A 15,977-nucleotide genomic window follows, 5' to 3' on the forward strand; every position below is an offset into this window, starting at 1 on the left:
TCAATGCACAGCCGTGTCGTTCTGCACGCGGCTCCACGCTCCAGCAGAACACGTGAGTTTGGCTTCACATGACGACCCCCTCCAAAGCTCCATGGAGAAGGAAATAGCCGCGGTCGCTTTTCACCCTCCCAGCTAATGCTGTGCAGATGTTGGCTATTCCGCAGCCCCGCTGCACCCCCTCCAGCCCAGGAAGGAGACTTTCTGACAACGATTTTCCACCGGAGAGCGCCCCGCCTCCAACTCCTAACCCTAACCCATGGACACGCAAAATTTCCACAGTAAAACAGGAGGACACGCCTCGAACCATTAGCTCACTGATTACATGGAAACAGCGTTTGTGTCACACACAGATTAGGCCTTGCAGCCCCCCATCATTTGATGAAATCATAATTAATATTCACCTGTCTCATGCATTTGCCCAAAATGACTAACAGTGTTAAGGCACTAACATTGATTACACATTTATGCAGCAGGGTAATTTTTACTGTATCAGCTCAGGGTAAGTACCTTGACCATGGGTAACTACAGCTGGAGGTGAGACTCAAACCCAGGACCTTCGATTGACTTCCCTAATTACTGCGCTCTGCTACCTGCATTGTGCAGTCACTGCTACCACCCCCCATGTTGCTGGGCGTCAACTTTCTGAGCCTGACATCTTCTCAGGGGTCCAGGGTGGCGAGAACCAGCTGCACACTGTGGCTGACCCCACACCCAACCAGGCGGGTTCCTGCGAGATGGACGAGCGTGTAGGTCGGGTTGTGGAAGGGAACACGGTGAGCCCGCAGTGGATTGCTGACCGCATGTGTGTTCTCAGCTCAGGCTCCTGATTGAGGTGTCTCCCTGTCCCACAGCGCCATTCCAGCGAATCCAGGAGAGGAGAACAAGCGAGTGTCACGTTACAGGTGTACGCTTGGCTCTGGGCATTGCCTCTACGGCGCTCCCTTGTTTCCGGCGAGTCAGAGATCAGCCAGCGTTGGGCTTTTAAGAGCTCATAGTCACTGCCGTCTCACCTTTGAGATACAAACTACTGCTGCTGCGTTTCCATCGCCACGGCAACATGTTCACTGAAACACACTAGCTATTCAGCTCAGCTCTCTGACACAAGCTGGGTCCGCGTTTTCTTTGTAGCCTTAAAGCCGCTTTTACCACTGAGTCACAATCAATAAAAAGTTAATAAAAAATATTTACGGTATGTTTATAAAAATACTAAAACACTATTGAGGACACTTTTTCACTTACCCTTGTACATAATTTGCATAAACATAATATGATTAGTGTTTAGTATCTGTCAAAATTTTAGATGCAAAAAAATTCTGAAATAATTTTAATATTTTAGTTAACTTTGATCTGCATTAAAATTCAAATTAATTTTAATATGGTTGAAGAAAGGGCAGGTGGTAGTGAAGAGGTTACAGCAGCAGCCTTTGGGCCCAAAGGGTGCAGGTTTGAATCTCACCTCTGACTGTAGTCCCCTTGAACAAGGTACTTGCTCTAAATTGCTCCCGTAAAATTTACATTTATTTATTTTAGCTGAGAAGGGGGGCGCGGTGGCGCAGTGGGTCTGGGGTTCAAGTCCCGCTTGGGGTGCCTTGCGACGGACTGGCGTCCCGTCCTGGGTGTGTCCCCTCCCCCTCCGGCCTTACGCCCTGTGTTGCCGGGTAGGCTCCGGTTCCCCGCGACCCCGTATGGGACGAGCGGTTCAGAAAACGCGTGTGTATTTTAGCTGACACTTTTCTTCGAAGCAACTTCCAGTGAACTCTGTGTAGCGTTATCAGCCCACACACAGTGCTCTTCACTGCCACTTACCAATTCAGAAGGTAAACAGAGGCTGACAAGAAATTTTGAAGACATTTTTCGAAAATTCACAAATGAAGAAAATGCAACTTTTAATGAACTAAGAATCTTTGAAATCCATAACAGGAGGAGTGGGCAAACCACATTTTCCACGTTTTCATTGTTAAACACCTCTGCTTTCTGGAGGGCCCTCCAAATTGCTGCGCTCCTTGTCTGGAAAGGCCAGTTCTGCACCACCGCAGCGACCGCTCGATAGTATGGACCTGCGTCCCCACCCTCCTCTCCTGTGGGAGGAAACCCACGCAAACGCAGCAAGAACCTAGCAACTCCACAGGGTGTGAGCTGGATTTGAATCCACAGCTCAGGAACTGTGAGGCACCAGCGCTACACACTGAGCCACAGTTTCATGCGGGCCTTGGCAGTATGAAAACAAAAAAAACTGGCGGAGAAGTGGACTATAATAACACACTTTTGCTGTAGACAGTTATCAGCAGTTGTGAGCGTTAACAGTCTTCATCTCCCTGGGATGTGCGTGTGCACACAGGGTGGCACCACACTGACTGTGTGTAAATTACAGCGCCCGTCACACACCTGCCACTCTGCAGAGTTTAATACGCAGCAGCTACTGTATAATATATCATCAGGCAAATGGCACATGAACAGTGTCCCGTGTCCCCCAGAGACAGCCAATCACAGCTCCATCTCTCAGCGGGAGAGCTTTCTCCTCTAAAACATGCTGCTGATGACATGTCAGTTATTAACGGCCACTGAGGACCTGTTAGCTTTTGGCCATTAGCATTTAACTGTTAGCTGTTAGCTTTTAGCCATTAGCTTTTAAGTGTTAGTTGTTATCTGTTAGTCATTAGCTGTTAACTGTTAGCTTTTAGCCATTAGCTTTTAACTGTTAGCTGTTAGCCATTAGCTTTTGTGTTAGCTGTTAGCCATTAGCTTTCAACTGTTAACTGTTAGTTTTTAGTCATTAGCTTTTAAGTGTTAGTTGTTATCTGTTAGTCATTAGCTGTTAACTGTTACCTGTTAGCTGTTAGCTTTTAGCCATTAGATTTTGTGTTAGCCATTAGCTTTTAACTGTTAACTGTTAGCGTTTAGCCATTAGCTTTTAAGTGTTAGTTGTTATCTGTTAGTCATTAGCTGTTAACTGTTAGCTTTTAGCCATTAGCTTTTGTGTTAGCTGTTAGCTTTTACCCATTAGCTTTTAACTGTTAGCTGTTAGCTTTAGCCATTAGCTGTTAACTGTTAGTCATTAGCTGTTAGCTTTTAGCTGTTAACTGTTAGCTGTTGGCTGTTAGATATGAGCTGGCTGCCTCCTCTGCCCTGGCGCTCCTGTTTTCCCAGTTGTTCTCCACTCTGGGTTCACATGAACTCCACAGCACACATTTCACACTTTTCCTGGGCCGGTGAATCATGAACGCAGCGAGTTACAAACACAGCAGTCTCCTACGAACGTCATTGATGCCGTGCTGCGTTGCGAAGTGGACGTGCGGACGCAGAGCTGTGCTCCACGCACACGGGCGTCCGCCCTGGTCCTCGGCCCTCTGTCCTCTGTCCTGGAAAACGCCCCGCAGGAAGTGGGTTCCCTGCGGACACCAGTCATTTGGTGAAAATGAGATGAGCTTTATGTAGAGACCCATCATTTTACTGAAATGGACATGGTTTTATGCGCATGTTGGATTTTCTCTGTGGGGTTTTTACTCTTATAAAAATAACACTATAAAAAGATGCTTAGTTTCTTTTGACCGCTGAACTTCTGCGGAGACTCCGCTGAAAGTCCGAAAGAAGTCGTTGCGCACCGTCACAAGCTCTATCTTTCTGCCTCAGGAAATAACTGCTTCAGTTATGAAATGTTTATTTCAAAGTTGGGTATCTTAACCTCGAGTGCCAGAAACAACGTCCCTTCGTGTCAGAAAGCGCAGCCTCGCTCTTGGATAATATCGACCTGTGAACCGAACACAAGAAAGCCGTCCTCTGATGCCGAAAATGTCCTCTGACCACTGTGTCTCAGCAAACATGGAAAGCGGAGAACGTGGTTCGTGGCCACACCAGTCAAAAGAAAGCATAAACCATGTCAAGAAGTGCTTTACTATGGGAGCACAGTGAAACGACAGCCCCATCAGAGCGTGAATACGAGAAAAATGTTCCGATGTGCCAACGCATTCCTGCGTCCTTTTCATTCTACAAATATTTACCACATATTCAAGTCGGCATTTGGGATTATCATCAGAAAGAGCAAGTTCTACTACATCAGTTTTTCTCTAAAACATCATTTTACTTTATTTGTTTATTAGGTATTTTTCAGAACTTCTGCCTTGACCATTTGCTCATAAGCAGCATCGGGACAGCAGTGACACCATGGGGGGCTGTTGCGACCTGTGGACGAGCCATTGTTGGACAGCGAGCTCCCCATCCGGCTGCTCGTCCCACACGCCACCTTCACAGCCTACGTTGGACTACACCAAACGGGGCCCCCAGGTAGAGCGACCTCCAGGAGTCGTACGTGTTCAAGGCTCCCAATCCCAGGGAAAACTCTCCGTCCCTTCAGACTCTTTTTACTCTGTTTACCTCGCTTTTCCTCGCTCACCCCAAGCAGACACAGACAAACTGGAGCTGGACTTGGATATGTCATCAGTCAGAAAATACACAGCCAGTTGGAATTGACACACGTGAGACTGGTGTGAACCGAGACCACGGTGCAAAAGTCGACTCTGTCCTCGGTGTCATACCGCTGCTGGCAGCTCGTCTCTCTCGTATCCACGTTCGTAAGAGCTCTTCTGCAGTCCGATGACATCGCCGCTGAGTGACATCACAATTCAGTGATGTCACCCTCTTTTGCTGTACATCATGTTGCTAGATTTTTGGGTTTATAAAGTGACTTGCATCGTGAGGTCCATCTCTACAGCTGAGTAACGTTTACTGTAATATTACCCTTACAGTTCCAGGTAAGTACCATGGTCAAGGGAACTGAAGCAAGAAGGGGATTTGAACCAAGAATGTTACTCGCTGTATCCTTAAACATGGTTTTTAACCTTTTTTCCATGTGTATACAGAACACCTGGGGCCTTTTTGGCCGAAAGGAGAGGGAATGAATGATGTTTCTCTCGACTCGGATCACAGTGAGCTCCGTGACTCATTTGTCCTCTCATATCATATGCTGCCTTATTGTCTGCTTTCCTACTTTTCCAAAGAGGCTGCATCTCCCGCATCAGAACGGGCTCCTGTAGAGGGGCTGCGAGTGATCGGTGTTCCATGGACCATCACTCACTGAACCGCAGCACAACAAAGCAGAGAGCGAGGCTTCCTTAAAGGGCCGGCGTCCCCTCTCTCCCTTCGTTCTCTACATAAGTGTGGCCCGTCGAGTGCCCCGCAACACACTCGCTCACAGTGCACGCTCCACAAGGTCACATTTTTGAATTCCGAAACAGCTCTTCAAACACAAACAAGCAGTCGGTATTGCATGAGTTTTATCACGCAAACTATTTTGTGGAAAAGAGAAATGGCCATGAACATGAGAAGAAAGGCCCAGATTCTCTGATCTCTTGTGACACCATGATTCTGTATTTTTGCTGAAATAGCATATGTCACAGGTGCTCTGCAACCTGGGTTTTTTCGTCATGCTGATACCCAGAGTTATGAACATTCTAGTTACTAAGTCTCTCAGATTTGCCAGTTCATTTGTTGTTTACTCTTAATTGCTTTTCATTCACTGCCTCAGTTTCTACAATTTCTGCCACCATTAACTACATAAGCACTGAAACGCGCTCAGGTGGAAGAGAAGCATAACACGGCTCCTGGTACTGAGGTGGGGTATCTTCAAAGAGCTGTGCAGGACTGATTTTGTTCAGCTTATTATCATTTACATTTACATTTATTCACATAAAAGACGCTTTAGTACTGCTAAAATAACGTGCATATTTATTACAGCTGTATCTGAGACTTTTCCTAGCAAAGAAACAAAGGTACACGCCTGGTTTTGTGTTTTTTCCATTACATTGAAACACGGCCCATGTAGAGAGGAGCAGCAGGCTTTACTCTCCACAGACTCGAGAACCACATTAGCATACCCCGGCCAGTGCTGAAACCGTATGATATACTGTATGCATCAATATGTATTTACAGGTAGCCCTGAGAGGTGGACAGCTGAACTGACCAAATGGAGAAATTCCACAGGGAAAGCGGCCCCTGAAGAAATGGAGAGCTCAGGACTCAGGTCAAAGGCCAAGAAGCCCAGCCATTAATGGCTTCGTTGCCTCCACAGGCCGTTAATGTCAGACATTTGAATGCGAAATGTTCCCACAGTGACCCTCCTCCTACTCCCATAGTCTGGTGGGTGCCAGAAAGTGCCGGAAGCGTGAGGCCTGAGGACCCGGTCTGTATCAAAGCTACACGGTTGCACTGCTGTTTACCCTGACAGGAAAATTACCTTTGGACGTTCCTCTTTCACGGACTGCACCCGCAACATGTCTTGAGTTATTAAAGGCAAACGCAATCGCGACCCCTCGCAACGGGTGTGTCGAGTGAAAGCAGAGCCGTACCGTGCGTGCTTGGGAAACGCATTGTGGCGAGATGTGCGTTGGCACAGGGGCCACATTTAATGATGTTACGTTAAGTTATGGAATCTGTTATAAACTAACCAGTTGTATATGAGCTCAAGTCTCTGAGACGCCTCTCATGAGTGGAAGAGCTGAAGTGTGTGTGGCGGTACCAAGAAGTTTCCAGCCACTTCCAAAATGAACATGAACCCTTAGAACTGTTCCAGAACATACAATTATCCTGTTTCACTGCGTTCTGTAAAACACAGCAGAGCATTGGATTTGCTCCCATTCTGCCTGAAAGCTTACAGCTTTTTCACAGTGAGCAAAAATGCTGATGGGCATGAAGTGGGAATGTGCTGTTGTCAGCGAGTGTGTGTGTTTGTGTGTGTGTGTGTGTGTGTGTGTGTGTGTGTGTGTGAATATATATATATATACACACACACACATATATTATATACGCCTCGATATATAAATAGGAGTGAATGGAGCACCAACCGTCACTCACAGTGACCACACTGAGCATAGTCTCAGGTCAGCAGAGCAGCTCACTGTAATTTCACTGAAACACTGACGGAGCAACAGGTCTCCGTGAGACAGAGACACAGTGAAACACTTCACCACAGTGCCCGTCACACCTCCACACAACACACTCCGGCACGAGGAATGAGGGATGAAGGGGACAGCTGGTAGCGTAGTGGTTACAAGTGCTGCCTTTCACCCCAAAGGTCACAAGTTCGACTCCCAGCTGTAGCACCCTTGAGCACGGTCGTCATCGTCGGTGCCACCGAGTCAAAGCTGACCTATAGCGCCCACTCACGTGGTTCTCGAGACAAGGGAGCAATGGAATGGAGCAACAGTCCCATGGAATGATGTGCCTGCTCTTTTTTCCGCATGCTGGGGGGAGGCACACGCAGGGAGAAACACAGAACCACCGCACACCCCAAGCAGGACTCGAACCCCAGACTTGCCAAACAGCGAGGGGCTGGACAAAGCCTCCGCACCACCACGACCCCTTTGAGCAAGGTACTTATCCTAAATTACGCCAGTAAATTTACCCACATCTAAAAATGGGCAAATAATTGTAAGCTACTTTGGAGAAAAGTCTCAGCGAAATGAGTAAATGTAAGCAGCTGCCAACACAAAAGGGGGGATGCTTGTAAAGTGCTTCACAGTGAACAGTGACAGTGCCAGAGGTGATCATTCCTAGAAAAAGAGCAGGAAGAGAAAAGGGACATAATTGTATGTACTGCACGAGTTCGGCTACTTGGAACACGTGTGACTGGAATCAAAGTTCATCCCAAGTTCTAAACATATTGTGGAAGTGACAGTAGAGCTGACTGCTGACTTTGAAAACACTGTGAGTGGAAGTGAATGTAACAAATCCAGATGCGAACGGAATGGGCCCGAGGGGCTCCTTACTACATGTAGGAGTTTGAAAGAGTCAGACGGGAAGGATTAAGGAATTTTGTGGCGTGTTCACGACATGACGCGAATAACAATTGAGGACACGTATGCATTACAATTAATGGAATCTGTCGAGGCGTTTGTGGCGTCGAGGCGGCCGGGACTCCGAAGAGCCCCGTGTTTCGCAGCTGTGTAAACTGTGGGAACACACCGGCCATGACGTGTGTTTTTCCACAGCGCTTCGGCGTGACACACACTCGTCTGTCCGGGGGACTCCGGCTTCACCACGTACGTGTCACACAGTCCACTTGGAGGAACGTGATGTGTGTGAAGCTGTCACTGCGTTTCCCTCGAAGTTGAGCGAGAGGTCTAGAGAGAAGGAGGAGGAGAAGAGAGGAGGAGAAGGAGAGGAGAGGAGGAGAAGGAGAAGGAGAGGAGAGGACTAGAAGGAGGAGAGGAGAGGAGAGGAGGAGAAGGAGGAGGAGAGGAGAGGAGAGAAGGAGAAGGAGGAGGAGAGGAGAGGACTAGAAGGAGGAGGAGAGGAGAGGAGAGGAGGAGAAGGAGGAGGAGAGGAGAGGAGAGGACTAGAAGGAGGAGGAGAGGAGAGGAGGAGAAGGAGGAGGAGGAGGAGGAGAAGGAGAAGGAGAGGAGAGGAGAGGAGGAGAAGGAGGAGGAGAGGAGAGGAGAGGAGAGAAGGAGAAGGAGAAGGAGGAGGAGAGGAGAGGAGAGGAGGAGAAGGAGAAGGAGAGGAGAGGACTAGAAGGAGGAGGAGAGGAGAGGAGAGGAGGAGAAGGAGGAGGAGAGGAGAGGGGAGGAGAGGAGAGGAGAGAAGGAGAAGGAGGAGGAGAGGAGAGGAGGAGAAGGAGAAGGAGAGGAGAGGAGAGGACTAGAAGGAGGAGGAGAGGAGAGGAGAGGAGAGGAGGAGAAGGAGGAGGAGAAGGAGGAGGAGAGGAGGAGAAGAGAGGGGAGGGGAGGAGATGAGAGGAGAGGAAAGGAGAGGAGAGGAGCGCAGCATCAGTACAAGGCCACATGGGCCCTGCGCCATTGTCTCATCACTCCCTTTTTGTGTCGCTGCCACCGTCCCCTTTAAAAATAGTTGAGTGTGAAAGAAGGAGCTCTCATGGACACGCGTGTCATGTGTGCCACATCTGAGGGATGTGTTGTGCGGCCATGGAGAGGGTCCAGTCATTAATGCGCACGTTTTTCTGTGTGGAAACACAATCTGCTCATTGTGACTTCATGTGGCAACAATGTCTGGAATTGACTTCACAGCAACTGTGCTGCTTTTATGAACGTTTGGGGCTGGAATCGCAACTGGCCAGTTTATGAGTAAAACTTTCTGAACGGAGGGAACTCCTGCAGGACTCTGAACGCTGTATTTATCCACCTTTATTTGTCTTTGTCTTGGGACTTAAGTGAAAATACACGACTCCGGTCGGAGAACTGTGGCTCCCTGACCTTCTCCGTCTCTCTGAGGGACGTACTCTGCGAAAAGTCGATGTCGTCGTACATCGCCTAGTCGCCGTTGAACACGCACCGATTGTGATGGCGGAGGGCGCTCTAGGAGTCTGCGCTCTTGTCCAGAGGTCGTCCGAAGGTCACGCGCTTTGTGAGCCGTGGGGGTCGTGCCGCCTGTTTACACAAGTGTTCCCTGTGTCTGCCCACCTACCCCAGTTCCCTGTCTTCAGGAATATATCTGTGTTCCTGCGACACACGGCCTCTGTCTCTGCAGGGAGGAGCCATGAGCAAATAGCAAACACCAGACATTCCAAAGAGCTCAGAACTCTGTCGTTTGTAACTGTCTTGCTTCTTTTTACCGTGTTAAAGTTTGTCCTCTAGGAAGATGTGCGAGTGGCGGTGGCGGTCGCTCTCCACTGTCACCGCACAATTTCGAACCCGAGTCTCCGCACTCACTGTGGAGACTCACCGCGTGGCCTGGGCACAGAGTGTCTTTTTTGTCTTTGCCTCTGCTCCGTTGCCTTGGCAACATGCTTTCAGAATACGCTTCTGGAAACGACGGCTGGCTCTGGGCTGAGGTGGCACGGCGGTAGAGCGCACGGGCCTCGAAAACGCGGACACCTCTTATTTGTACACCGCACGGCTGGGTGTGTCTGCAAGTCGCCTGGCAGGACTTTGACCAAGTCAGCAGCTGCTGAGAGGCACCACCGAAGCCCCGGCTATTATACAGGGGAATTTAGAAACCCGTCATTCGCTCCAAGCCATAAAGTGCTACGTACCGAAATAGTCGGGCGAACCTCTCGGCCGAGAAAATTTCACGTTACCATTCAGATCCTGAAATGCAAAGCGGTGTCTCGACGCCTTTTGAGGACAGTTCAGTCCCAACGACCGCAGCTCCTCTGAACCAACAGGAAGAACTGAATGTTTTCTAGCTGAATGATTCAATCCGCAGTGATTTCTGCTGAACAGAAAAGCCTGATTATTGTGATATTTTCATAATTTCTAGCCATTCTTACAGCCATTTCCGGAGCGTTCCTCAAAGAGAGGCATTTCGGCCTTCACCTTTGACGACACCTTTGCGCCTTCAGATTTCCACGGCCACAAGGGGGCGCCCTTCGGGGTCTCCCACAGGGGCTTAGAGGTGTCTCCGCTCTCCTTCATCGGTGGGAATTTTCGTTCATTTTCAGTATTCTTTCACCGAGCATCCACTGGACTGTAATATAGAACTCCTACTGCCACTCGTTCCGAGCATTAAAAGTTCCTACAATTACAGCTCCATAATAACGGGGTGTTTGGGCCTCCATGACATCATGCAGAGGTCTGGAAAAAGAGCAAGGCCATGACATCATCGCAGGAGCGTGTAATTGAAACAGTGTGTACAGTATGTGAAATATAATGCTCTCGTTGCGCTTGTTTGACTTTCTCCTTCCTGTGTTTCCACAATGTTCTCCGTCCCCTTTTGAATCACTTCATCACCAGTTTGAAAAAACCACGATCGTCCTTCCATGTGCTGTGACACTGCAGCCGTGTGGCAACGAGCGAGAAGCGTTTTGTACGGAAGGGAAGAAATACGTTGGTGTTGCAGGAAAATCCCCTTGGTTTTTGCATTCATGCAAAGAAAGTCGATGTGCGGGGGTGTCGGTGTCCCTGCCTGCGAGTGACTGCATCTACTCGGCAATTTTCATCGGACAAAAGTAACGTCCGGCAGCAATAACTCTGTTTTTACACTTAACTGAACAGAATATGACAAGAAGATGAATTTTTGGTTTGGATAATAGTGTTCAGAGTTCCAGCGTTCTGCTTGTGCACTGACACAACACTGAAACAACGCTCATACAACATTTATACAACACTGATAGAACAGTGTAACATAACGGTAACAGCACAGAGTTTTAGGACTTCGTAACAACACTGACAGATGAGTGCGGCAACATTGTAACAGGAGGGATGCGACGTTCCGCGCCGTTCGTGTGTCGTGTGTTTGCCAATCAGTGCGTCCCTGTGCGTGTAAAGCTCGGCAGCGCCGGACCCTTTCAGTAAACGTCACAGCGAAGCGACCCGGGATCAATAAAGCGTTTCTCCATTCCATTCCCACCCAAACGCAGACTCAACTAACTCAACTTCCTCTGAGATGACAATGGAAAGACTGCCAATGAAAACACACAAAGGATCATGAGACGTGCGTGCAGTTTCCCCGCGCCGGTCAAACACCGACTGTGTGCCTGCGTCGCACTCCAGCGGGACACGAGGACGCAGCAGAGGGAGGTGCACTTACGGTACTCGGTGTCCTGGCCCCCCGTGAGGCCGCCGAGGGCCACGACCGCAGCGACGAGCACAAGGGTCCCGGACGGCACGCCGCTCACCATGACTGTGCCTCACCGCAGCAGGAACGGGACGAGAACACTGTACACACGCCGTGTGAGCGCTGTGTGAGTGCTGTGAGCGCTGTGTGTCTGTGCCGGGGCCCAGCCCACGCTCTGGGGGGAGGCCCCTGGGGCGGGGGGGGGGGGGGGGGGGGGGGGTTGAGGGGGGTTAGTGCATTCAGTAAGAATGCAGGCAACCCCCATCTCCTTGCTCCTCCCTCCTCCCTCCTCTGTGGGAGTTCTCATTGCCCCCCACCCCTACCACCTCACCCCCCAGGCGGCCCCCACAGTGAGGAAATCCACCCCCCCCCCGATCAAACCAGTCTGCTCTTAACCGCTCTTCCACAGGCGCCATCGTCAACCAGTACAAACAGAAAGAGCCCACGGGGCTCTGCGTGTGTGTTTGCGCGTGGCGGTAACCGGGGCCCTCAGCCCTTTCTGGCCCCTCACCGGTTTCCAGGCAGCGCCGTAAACATCTGGGGTGCTGCGCCATGTGCCACGGAGCCCCGAACTCGACACCGGGACACTTCGGATGGACGCGAGGAAGGACGTTGGACATGCGAGACGTCCGTTTGCACACAAAGTCGTTTGTTTGTTCAGAGCTTTCGACAGATGCAGCTGTTTGCGCCTGTTTGTTCTTTGTCGCGCAGTCCGTACACTGGGGGGTGAGCCGAGGATACCTGCCCTAACGCTTTTGGGAAATATCATTTGTAGAAACACATATTTTTTTGATGGGCTGTATAGGTTTGACATTATTTACCATGGTAAGTTGAACAAATCAAGTTGTGGGTGCAACACAAGTGTGTGAAGGTAGCACACTCATTTCCATAATAGGCCCTTCCCCTTTTCAGCAATAGGTCCTGCCTCCCCCCTTCAGTTACTTCTCCTCTCACTTCAACATGATGGTGATCATGGTGGTTGCCTTGGGACAGCTGTGTCTCTATTTGTCTCTTGGTCACAATTTACCATCTTCTGGCTCCTTTTTTATGGATCAGAACAGATTACCAGCCCACCAAAGGTGTCTGGCTCCACACACACACACACACACACACACACACACACACACACACACACACACACACACACACACACACACACACACACACAATGTCTGCAACTGCTTGTCCCAGGCAGGGTTGTGGCAAACCAGAACCTAACCCAGCAACACAGGCCACAAGGCTGGAGGGGGAGGGGACACACCAGGACGGGACACCAGTCCATTGCAAGGCACCCCAAGCAGGACTCGAACCTTAGACCCACCAGAGAGCAGGAGTCGGTCAAACCCACTGTGCCACCACACCCCCGATGTCCAACTTGAGAGGTAAAAATTTCTCCATTCATCATTTCTGACAATGAAAATCTTTATTCAACAAATAAATCCTAAAAACTGTCATGCCAACGATAAAATCAAAAATAAAACAATAAAATGAATAAACTCATATAAAGACCGCATGACAGGACCATCTTTTGGCTCTTACTCCATTTTTCCCTCCGCCAGGGATCCGAGACGTGGACATAAGTTGCTTCCTGAAGCTCGTCAATCAGGGGACCTCGGCTTTGTATCTCTGCCCAGACAGACCAGGTTATTCATGTATTTTATGACTAAATCCATGTTCTGCAGGGTCTGTTGTCTCGAACCCCGTCCTAATGGTGACGTGCCCCTGTGAACACGGGTCTGTTCTCATCATCAGAGAGTGAAAAAAGTGACGGAACTGAGCCATGTTCGTCTCTTTGCTCCGTGAGGGGAACCAGCTGCGCTGTGTGTTCTCCTTCACTCTGTCTCACACACACGCACACACACACTCTACACTGATGGACAAAACAGAGAGAGCTCTCCCTGCTCTCTCTCCCCGTACCCACCCAGCTCGCTCTCTCACTCCCTGCCCTGTCTGTTGCTGAGCTGTCCTAATGATGCTGGTTAACACCTAAGGGGTTGGGGGGGGTTCGGATAGTCACGTGGCCCCCGTCTGCAGATGCTTCCGCCCCTGAATCGCTGCCAGTCCGTGCCCAGAGTGCCCTGCCCTGTGGAAACTACCTACCTATTGAGAGGCCTGAGGTCTGGGCGACTTCCCGAAATAACAAGACCCAGCAGAGAGCCCTGGATGGAACTGAGTGTAAAAGCTGAAAATAACAAAATAATAAATGAATATGTTTAGTACAAACAAAGGAAGTAATTAAGATTTTCCCTGTAGGTGGTGTTTCACAGATAGGCAGAGTAACTAGTAAGAAAAGCACATTTATGTTTGGCTTTTAGACTTTATATTTTTACTGCTACACTGAGTATTTAATTTTTTCAAATAATAATAATAACAGCTCCTATACTCAGGTGCTTCTGTAAAACATATTTGCATACATATCTATCAATCCATCTATCCGTTTTCCGTAACCGCTTGTCACAGTGGACCGGGCCCTATCCTGGAATTACTGGAAGCGAGGCTGAGGGGGGACAGCCTGGATGGGAAACCAGTGATGATGATGTAATGAACCCTTGGTGTTGTTCTCTGACATGCATTTTGCGCTGTGTTTATGGGATGGGCTTCTGAGTGAGTGAGTGAGTGAGTGAGTGAGTGAGTGAGGGAGCAGGCGAGTGAGTGAGTGAGTGAATGAGTGAGAGAGTAAGTGAGTGAGTGGGCGAGCGAGCGAGCGAGTGAGCAAATGAGTAGGTGAGTGAGAGAGTAAGTGAGTGAGTGGGCGAGCGAGCGAGTGAGCGAATGAGTAGGTGAGTGAGTGAATGAGTGAGTGAGGGACCGGGCGAGCAAGTGAGTGAGTGAGTGGGCGGGTGAGCGAGCAAGTGAGTGAGCGAGCAGGCGAGCGAGCGAGTGAGCGAATGAGAAGGTGAGTGAGTGAGTGAATGAGTGAGTGAGGGAGCGGGCGAGCAAGTGAGTGCATGAGTGAGTGAGTGGGCGGGCAAGCGAGCAAGTGAGCGAGTGAGTGAGTGAGCAGGTGAGCGAGCGAGTGAGCGAGTGAGTGAGCAGGTGAGCGAGAGAGCGAGTGAGTGAGTGAGTGAGGGAGCAGGCGAGCGAGTGAGTGAGTGAGTGAGAGTAAGTGAGTGAGTAGGCGAGCGAGCGAGCGAATGAGTAGGTGAGTGAGTGAATGAGTGAGTGAGTGAGCGGGCGAGCAAGTGAGTGAGTGAGTGAGTGAGTGAGTGAGTGAGCGAGTGAGTGAGTGAGCGAGTGAGTGAGCAGCAAAGTGGGTTCAGAGCACTGTTGTTTAACACCACAGAAGCTACCCTAACCCTAACCTAACCCTAACCCTAACCCTAACCCTAACCCTACATCATGTCAACCTAAACAGTATTTGAAAACACTTGTGGGAAAAGGAATTGGATGCAGGACATCGTCCTTCCAGAAGGACAAAGCGCGAGAAAATGTGAGGCACAGTACTGCGGTGGGATGTGAACCGAGGCTCCGCCACCGCAGCCGTTCCTCACCAGGGCAGACCTCGGCAAGGATGCATCAAGGGGGCCTGTGGAGGTGGAAGTGGTTCGTGCAGCAGCGAACACCTGAAAGAGCACGGAGGAGCTGCGTGAAGCTGCAGTTTGAGAAACGTCAAATATTGACACAAAAGTGACGGTATGAAACATGTGTAACTGGATATCGCCGTCGCGAGAGGAGCCTTCGCTAAATAAGCCCTGAGCTTCCCTTGGGGTTTCGTGGAGAATGGAAATAATTAGGAAAGCCTTGGTCTCCATGGCAACGGCTGCCAAAATATCGCTATAAACAACTTGAGTGGCCAGAGCTCACACACCATGGTGAAATGTGATGTCTCCTCATCTCAAGACCACTGTTTCCATGTCTGCTGCCGAGTCTTCAGCCAGATGTGTTCGCTTTGCCAAATGTTCGCTGGAGCAGAAACGGTTGTTTCTCCTGCTGTAGGTGTCCTTCCAGCGTCCCTTTCATTTCTTTCACAGCAATTTGCAGAACTTACAGGATAACTTCCGCCTATGACCACATTTTTTACTGGTGTAATTCGGCCAGTAAAAGTTGAGTACCTCCTCAAGGCTCCATGAGCGGAGTGAAGCCAAGGGCGTAAATCCAGCACTTCCATCCAGGTGGAGAGCAAGAGGAGGAAAGGAGAAGAGATAGAATTTAAAACCGACCTTCGACAAAGTGCATATTTTTGATGGATGAACTCTTCCATGTAACATCTCGTCTGTAATTATGAAGCCAGTGACAGATGTTCCAACAAGCTGGAAACTATGAAGATGGAATTACGCCTTTTAAATGATACATTCTTCAGTATAGCCCGGTTCTGGCCATGTGAGGAGTTCTCACGATCATCCGGAATCGTGCTACACGACGACAACGTGCACTTTGAAAGACACCAAGGATGCCACAGAACGCACATGTCAAGCTCTGCGGGGTCAGACCTGTGTTTTCCGCACAGCGTAAAGCCCACATTTGAAGGCCAC

General features: G+C 49.7%; 1 protein-coding gene across 1 annotated transcript in view; it reads right to left on the reverse strand.

Annotated features, from left to right (window-relative positions):
• LOC108928597 (collagen alpha-2(V) chain-like) overlaps window positions 1-11,658 on the reverse strand; it is a 29,905-nt gene extending 18,247 nt beyond the window's left edge. The window contains exon 1 of the mRNA XM_018742591.2: window positions 11,479-11,658. Within this exon, the coding sequence (XP_018598107.2) occupies window positions 11,479-11,569 (91 nt within the window). The 5' untranslated portion in view covers window positions 11,570-11,658. The remainder of the gene's footprint in view (window positions 1-11,478) is intronic.
• Window positions 11,659-15,977: the final 4,319 nt, after the last annotated feature.

This window comes from Scleropages formosus, chromosome 12 (assembly GCF_900964775.1).
Source record: "Scleropages formosus chromosome 12, fSclFor1.1, whole genome shotgun sequence".
NCBI classification, from domain to species: domain Eukaryota; kingdom Metazoa; phylum Chordata; class Actinopteri; order Osteoglossiformes; family Osteoglossidae; genus Scleropages; species Scleropages formosus.